Source organism: Petaurus breviceps, unplaced genomic scaffold, assembly GCF_028583685.1.
Source record: "Petaurus breviceps papuanus isolate PSGF00001 unplaced genomic scaffold, PetGlider_PUasm1.0 115, whole genome shotgun sequence".
NCBI classification, from domain to species: Eukaryota; Metazoa; Chordata; class Mammalia; order Diprotodontia; family Petauridae; genus Petaurus; species Petaurus breviceps.
In genome coordinates this window covers 3,935,045-3,943,398 of record NW_027185612.1, presented here as the reverse complement: position 1 = coordinate 3,943,398, position 8,354 = coordinate 3,935,045, and the positions used below count along the sequence as shown (strand labels likewise).

At 38.8% G+C, this 8,354-nt stretch overlaps 1 protein-coding gene across 1 annotated transcript; it reads right to left on the bottom strand.

The window, feature by feature from the left end:
- Nucleotides 1-1,370: 1,370 nt before the first annotated feature.
- Nucleotides 1,371-3,373, bottom strand: CCT8L2 (chaperonin containing TCP1 subunit 8 like 2). The gene has a single exon (XM_069084963.1). It carries the CDS (start codon nucleotides 3,371-3,373, stop codon nucleotides 1,769-1,771), a length of 1,605 nt encoding a protein of 534 aa, XP_068941064.1. The 3' UTR covers nucleotides 1,371-1,768.
- Nucleotides 3,374-8,354: the final 4,981 nt, after the last annotated feature.

The following is an 8,354-nucleotide window of genomic DNA, read 5'->3' as shown; positions in this document are numbered from 1 at the left end:
AGCATGTTTTTGTATAGTTGATAATTTGCTGTTCTTAATTTGAAAACCATATGTTTCCTTCACATACTTATCTGTTAGAGATTGATATTTAGTCTTGTATGTTTATGTTAATTCCTTATATATTTTGGATATCAAATCTTTACCAATGATATTGGATGTAGATTGACTCCCCTCAACAGTGTTACCATCAATTTTTTTCTTCCCAAGATCTGGAATTATTGATTCTTGCCACCCCACCCAATCAGTGACAGGCAACCAGCTCCTTATAGTGGACCATGAAATTATCATTTCAGTTTTTCTTCCTCTAGTGTTCCTTGGCAGTTTCTCTGACTGCTTACATTACTTATAGAACTGGTATTACAAATCACCAGAAGGTATATAGTTAAGCTAGAAATTTGGTAAAGACCAAACAGTTAGTGACATATCTACTTAGCATTCATAGAAAAAGGGTCCCTGGAACTACAAAGCCTAAATTGTGGTTGATTTTGAAGTTGGGAAAAAGCATAGCTTAAAAAGATAGACAGAGACAGAGAGAGAGACAGAGAGAGAGAGAGAGACAGAGACACAGACTGAGACAGAGAGAGAGACAGAGAGACAGAGAGAAGAACTATGTAGTTGATTCTCTAAGCCCTGTAGGAATTTAGGTTCTCTGCTCTGACATGCTTGGACAAGGTTCAGAATTTTAACAGTTATGAAGTCAAGGATGAATAATGGTCAGTTACGATAAGGACAATCATAGAGCATGGAGAACTTAATGTCTCTGTTCTACATCAATCCCCCCGGTCCCTGTAGGGATCAGACACTTGAAGCCTGGGGAATGAACTATTAAGGAGGCACCATTAAGAAGGAGAAGGTAACCCACAGCTGAGACTAAAGCTCTGAGGCTTCTGTATATACAATCAGCTCATTACCCTCCATTGTCACCATGGAAAGCAGGTCAGGCTGTCCCTCCCCACTACCAAATACAACCCATTAGCTGCCAATGAGTGCTTTTTTTTTTTTAACCCTTTGGTGAAGTACTTCTCTTTATTTTCATGTGTATACAAAATGTGTATGTGAAGGAGAGATTTTGGATAATTCCTAATTTTCCCCAGATCCAAATCCTCCCTAGGGAAGGCCCAAGGTTTTTGATTATATCATTGGTTTTTCAATTTATCAGTGTTTTTGTATTGTGCTCTACTTATATTTATGGTTTGTATCTTCAACTACATTATAAGAATCTGGAGTACAAGAACTCCCTATGCTTCTTTTACATCCCTATAGCACCTATACAGTGTTTGGCACATAGAAGGCACCCAGTAAATATTTTAAAGGTCATAGGATTTATAGCTGGAAGGGAGTTAAGAGAACATCTAATTCAATCTCTTCATTTTGGAGATGTAGTAGTTTATTGCATTGAAATTAAATATGCCCCAAATCTGAGGAAGAAACAAGGTCTGATGGAGAGAGATGGCGTTATTGATTCTTGGCGAGGTAGGAGGGATTCAGGCTCTAAGACTGAGAAGTGAAAGAGCAAACACTGGGGACAAAGGAAGGAAGAACTCAACTGGGAGAAAGGTGACAAATATTTTTGTGTTTTCTTTCTCCCTTTCTTTTCTAGAATAAGTGCCTTTAGTGGCAAAAATGGAGGGAATAAATGAGGTACACAATTCATTTGGGGTGTGGTACTGCCCTCCTTGGCGGTCTCCATTTATTGAAGGAGTTCCCAACTTATTTCTTCCAAGGGTTAGTTGTTATTGAGGGAGGTTGGGTGTTGTTTTAGATTATCTCAATCAGAATCCCTGTTCTTTGGGTGGATATACTCCCCGATTTTCTTGGCAATCAGGATATCATCTACAGTCACTAGTTCCAACACCACATCAGCTGCCACCTGTAGTCCCCGGGTCTTGACAATGAAGGGGTCAAATACTCCTTCCTCGGTTACATTTATTGTCCCTTCATATCCCACTCCCATAACCGTGTTCCCAGCCTGGTGATGTCCCTGAAGTTGTGCCAATACATCTGCCCCCTGCACGCCTGCATTCTCTGCTAGGATTACAGGAAGTGACCTAAGAGCCCTGGCAAATGCAAGGATCCCAGGACCGTTGGGCCCTTCCAATTGGCTTCCCAATTCTGAAAGTTTTTTAGCTAAAGCCAACTCTGTTGCCCCAGCTCCTGGTAGCAAGCGAGGGTCCTGACTCAGCTGTGCATAGGCATTTATGGCATGATGAACAGCCTGTTCTGCTCCCTTTAGTCCTTCCGCTGTGGATCCCCGAAGGATCACAGTGAAAGCAGGTGCAAGTAAGTAATCCCATTCAAATACCACAGCCAATCCCAGTTCCATTTCCTTTGTATATACCTTAAGGCATTGCCCTGCTACAAGGGGAGGCATCAAGAGAGGCAGTATAGTTATACCCATGACATGGCTCAGCTGGACCACCTGCCGCTTGTACTTTGCCTGCACGACCATGATGCCATGCTGATCAGCACGCAGCAGACTAATCTCATTTATTTGTCCCGATACCACCACCACATTGATACCCTTAGCTGCAAGCTGGTTCACTAGCATTGATGCCATTCTCTCCTCTCCTTTCTTATAGTTAATTAAGTCTTCAGGGCAAGTGAGGTGAGCAGCAGCAGGTGTATTAGGGCTAACAGGGCCAAAGGGGCAAGAATATAGTGCAACCTTGGCTTCTCGAAGCACAACTGTAATTTTCCCACAGGGTGCTCCATACACTGCCAATCCTGGTATCAGGCTTGAATCACCCAGACCTGCTCCAGGCACTGAGCATACTGCCAGGCGTTCAGGGTTAAAGCTTCCATCAGGATCCCGAGAATCATGACATGCCTGAGTCACCAACTTTGCCAAGTACTCAGGGTGGGAGAGAGAGTGGGTATATACTGCAGAGCGGAGGGCCCAAGTTGGATCTTCCAAAGAATCTACAGAACAAACAACCAAGGTGGGAAGTATTTTCAGGGCTTCATTGGTTGCCATAGCATAGGCTTCACGGATACGAGAGTGGGGCAGGCCAGCCCGCACCATGACTTCAGCCTGCTCAAGCAAGGCCCCAGCAAGAAGAACAACAAAGGTTGTGCCATCCCCACTGTTCTCAGCTTGGGTCTGTGCTGCTTCCCGAAGGAGCTGAGCTGCTGGGTGTTCTAGTTCCAAGGCTCCAAGGATTGTTGCTGCATACCCTGTACAGACAGTTTTTCCCTGAGATGTCACCAGGAACTTTAGCCTGCCATAAGGGCCATAGCAGCCACGAAGAATACCAGCCAAAGTCTTAATTGCTGCTACACTGCCCAGCAAGGATTTCTCTTGTTTGCTCAGACATTTTATCTTCTGATCCAGCACCTGTGGGAGATCTACTGCTGAGGGATCCGGATCTGCCATTGCCTGAGGAGAGAAGAAAGAAGACTATGGGGGCAAAAGGTCTGTGTCAATTTGTAGAAGTGAGTAGATAATGTTTCTTGTCTTTAATAAGCTCTAGGGGTACCAAATAGGCAGAAATTCCCATTCCCATCACCAAACACCTTTAACTCTAATCTGGAGAAGTCATGATGGATAGGATCCATAGGCTTCAATCCAAGGAAGTTGATGATGTCATGGGAAAGGTCTTTGGCCTGGGAAGACCATAATGCTCTGAGTCTGGAGATATAATAACCTCCACCCCCCCCCCCCCCCCATTAACTTACGGAAGGGAGTAGGTTGTTAAAACCCCTTAAACTCGAGTAAGTGAAATTCTTTCTTCAATTGTAATTCTGCAGGATGAAGTCATAGAGGATGAGTGGAACCAAGAGTTGAGGTTGGGGCTGGGGGTTGGGAAACAGGATATGAGGTCATAGAAGGATGTTTGGAATTCAAGGTAGCTCTTTTGACTTGAAGAGGCCAATATTTTGTAGTGGTATCTAAGCTTCCAGTCTAGAATCTCCAAGCTTTGGAGGTAACATAGAGGAAAAAGAACTCATAAGGACACATGTGCATGAATACACATACACACACACTCTATACACATATATGCATATACATATATATTCATATGTATCATATATACATGTAGATATACAATGACAGAGAAGGAGAGAATATTTTGTTGGTAATCATATCAACTTGTGCCTGTTTATTAGGTTCCTTAAGGTGGCTCCTGATTTGTTTTCCAGATTCTAAGGCTTGTGAGACTATAATTGGCTGATTGTGTGTTTCTGTGCAACTCATTAAAACAATATTATTGAGATAGCAAAAGGTTGGACAAGGCAAGGGAATGAAAGACAACTGAAGATTTACAGACAAGATTTACAGATATGAGATATGAAAGACAGACTGAAGAGATAAAAATAAGGAGTTTTAGTCAAATTTTCTTTGGATAGACTTTTGGAGAGGTGGGAAGAAGGAAGAAAGGAAGAAGGAAGGACATCTTATGTGCTCACTATGTTTCAGGTATTGTGCTAAGTTCTGGGTACACAAAGCCAAATAATAAGAAAGATAGTCTGCCTTCAAGGAGTTTATACACTAAAGGGGAAAGACAATACATACAAGGGAGATAAAAAGAGAGAAAGATGGAGGTATCCAATGAGGGAGTTGGGGAGAAGGGGCTGGCATGGTTTTGAAATCCAAAAAGTTAGGAACAAGTCTAGGAGAGGAATGAAGGCAGGCTGGTCTAATACCCTTCTTTAGGAGGAACTCACTAATGGGAGAAGGGGGCAGGTATTGTGGAAGAGTGTTCCAGGGTGAGCAGGCAAAAGGGATCTTAAGATGTCCCAGGGCTAGGAGGCCTAAGGCACTGAGAGAAATTCCAGGATGATATAGTGATAGACACAGTTTTGAAGAACAGAAAATCAGGAACAGGTCAGGGGTAGGAAAAGTGAGATTAGAAGGGGTGGGGAGAGAGAAAGAGGTATAGATAGAAACTAGTGAAATGGATAGTGGTAGTGGCATAATTTTAAATTCACCCCTATTTATAGTTTTATAAAGAGGACTCCTTCTAGCCTTTATAAAACCTTTTGAAATATCTTTCCCATATACCCCTAAAAAAGTCCTCTTCCTTTATGTGCCCTTAAGCAAAAACACCTTGGACAGCAGTTACTTTTGCTAGAGGCTTCCAGGACAGAAAAGTATAAATGTAGCATATGAGTAGATAGAGAATGGCAAAAGAGGGGAGTATATATACTATTTAGTATAGGGGGACAGATTAACCCCACTAAATTGTAATAGGCAACACCTTACCCTGGAAATGTGTTTCCTTTGCTTTTATGATAGAGATGCCTAAAAAGTAACAACTTTAATACTAACCATATCATATATAGAGACTGATAATATACTATAGGTGACAGATCCCTGTAGACAAAAGGGAAATGTGCAATAAAAGTTATGACTGTAATGAAAATCTTTAAAAAAAAGTATGCATCTAGAAAACATGTTACAACTCTTACTTTTTTTTGGTTTTGGAGACTCAGAAGAGTAGCTTCTCTTCTTAAGGTATATTAAATCTTATTGAAGAATTCATAGCACCCTAAGTGCCACATATACAGATATTGCTGTTGCTGCTGCTGAACTACTTAATATTTTCAGATATGTTAAGTGTAACAACTATCAAACAGTATAAGCACATTGCATATGGATACATTGTATATAAGCATACAGGTAGCTTATTCATTTGACAATCACATTTGGAAAGAAAGTTGATGGGTTTGGCATTTTTTTTTTTTGGTAATACTGAAAAAGCATTTCCCTTTTATGATGTGAGATGTTACAGTTTTTTAATGATAATGTTATTTTGTCTCTAAGTCTGTGTCTATGCAGTATAAAATGAAGAAGTAATGTCATAATTGCCAGGTTTAGTTTGATTCTTGTAGGTAGACCATCAAATATCAAATGACCCAAAATGACTATTTTTACATGAATTATATGGTTTGGCTATTGATATGGATTAAGCCAACCAGTGTCAAATCTTTACTAGGTGGTATTCAAAGATGGTTATAGCTATAGTTGCTTAAAATATAAATTTATGGATCCACTTCATACTTTGCAAAGATAGATTATATGGTAGAGTTTAAAAAAGCAAATTATTTCCCTATATCACCAACTAACATTGAATTTTTATTCTAAATGTAATTTTTGGCCTACTTTTAAGGTGTAGCCATCAAATCAGTTCATTTTGTATGTGTATGTAACTACAAAGGCAATGAACCCAAGAAAGTTGTTTTTCCATTCATAAAGGCCACGAACTAGATTGGAGTGTAATTCCAATGATGAGTTATACATAAATAGTGGTCTAATTGACATTCTCAAGGGAAAAAATATGATTGTAAAAGGAAGTTAGCTGATCATGTAGTGGGTGCACAGTATAATCAGGTGGACAGCTTGAGTGGTACATAGTCACTAGGCCTAGAAGAAGGCCTCTAGCACATAGAATAGATCTTATATGGAGGACATATAGGAGAAGAGGGACAGGAACACATAGAATGAGGAGTAAATGGACTGATCTGTGCTGATGAAGCTCATAGATCTACTGCAGTGTTGAAGCCATGGCTGCAACCATGGCTTAATACCAGATTTCTAGGAATTTTCAACTTCCACTGGCAAAGTGTCTTCCAGCTTAATCTATTCAGTCTGAACATGAGAGACAGTATAGTGTAAAGATTTGACTTTGGGATCAGAATTACAAAATTTGAATCTTATTGTAATATATAATAGCTTTTATCAGATTGCTTACTGTCTTAGGGAGGGGGGAGAGGAGGGAGGGAGAGAGGAAAAAATTTGGAACTCAAAATCTTATAAAAGTGAATTTTGAAAACTGGAAAAAATTAAAATACTATGAAGTGTGTGTGGGGGAAAGGACGGGGAAAAATCCTTAAAAAAAATTGAATCTCAGTTTTATTACTTAATTTTCTTTGTGGTCTTGGGTAAGTAATTTCACCTTTCTGGCACTCACTGTCCTTATCTGTAAAGTGGAGATGGGATTCAGTTTTATGATCTCTAAATACTATGATCTGTTCCCTCAATGAACATGTCATATCCCATGATTAATTTGCCTTAATTATCTATATGTTATCTTTGTTTCTCTTATATCTGTGTTGCCTTTCTTAGATTTTAAACCCTGGGAGGGCAAGAATCATGTCTTTCCATTTAAAAGTTATTTAGACATGACAAAAACACAACAGTGTTTATTAGTAAATGCTTTTTTGAACATAACATTCTATTTCTCCCACCCTCATCTCCTATCTCCCCATTTCATTGCTATTTTGTTTAGGTCATTAAAATAATTTTTGTAAATGATTTTGGATTTTTAGCTGAAGTTCACAATATGTAATTAATTTTAAATTATTAAATGTAGGCAAAAATTGAGATGCTAGGGTTTTTTTTTTGCATTCATTGCCTTTAACACTGAATTCAAAACAGCATTTTTTTTAGTGCTAAAAAGGTAAAAATTTAGGGATAGCCATTGTCTGATATTTGAACCAAAATCTGATTTGTTTAAAGATCAATAATAGTGTACACAAAATTGATTTTAGATGACTAATACAGAATTTTCAGGTATTTTAATTTAAAATATTGTATGCATCCTCCCAATAAATAAAAGATAGGCAAATTAATATTTCTATTAAAATGATAGACTTAAAGTCGACCACTACAAAGATTATCTTATATTGTTCTGTTCTTAAATGTTTACTTATAGTCTGCCTTCATAAGTTCAGATTCTGTCAAACACTAAACCTTTGGATGCAAATTTGCTGTAAAAATTTCCCCTTCTCTCAAAATCAACAGTTCATTCTGACCTCAGAGAGTTTAATAAAACTTTCAAAGGTTTCAGTCTTGCTTTTTGTGTGATCTTGGACAAGGCCCTTAACTTCTTGGGGAGGGACTTTGTCTAGATAACATCTAAGATACTGTCTAGCTTCCCCATCTTTGATTCTTTAAGCCTAGTTATCTTTAAAAATCGAAGTTAAAATCAGAGCCTTGTCTTTGGTTATAATGGGATGTGGGGAAAAAAGCAGATATGATTAATTCTAAATCCATCAGTGCTAAAAAAAATTGTATTTTTTATTAATGGTGGGTCAATATCAGAGTAGGAAAGATAACATATAATCTCAAAACTAGATGGTAGGGTCCGAAGAGAATATGGCTAACTATCCCTGGAATCAATCACTTGTCTTCGTTTCCTCATCACACTATCCCATGCTAGCTATAAAACGGAACACTCACTACATGAGGGTATTTATTATATTGTCACAGTCTGTCCAAGTGTTTCCTCGAAATTTATAGTAAGAAACCTAGAACCCTAGCATTCTAAAGGTTCTGAAGGAGAAAGGCTATTGATTTCAGTCCTCATATCTTTATATTTTATCACTATGTATTAGGGGAGGCGAATCCTTGA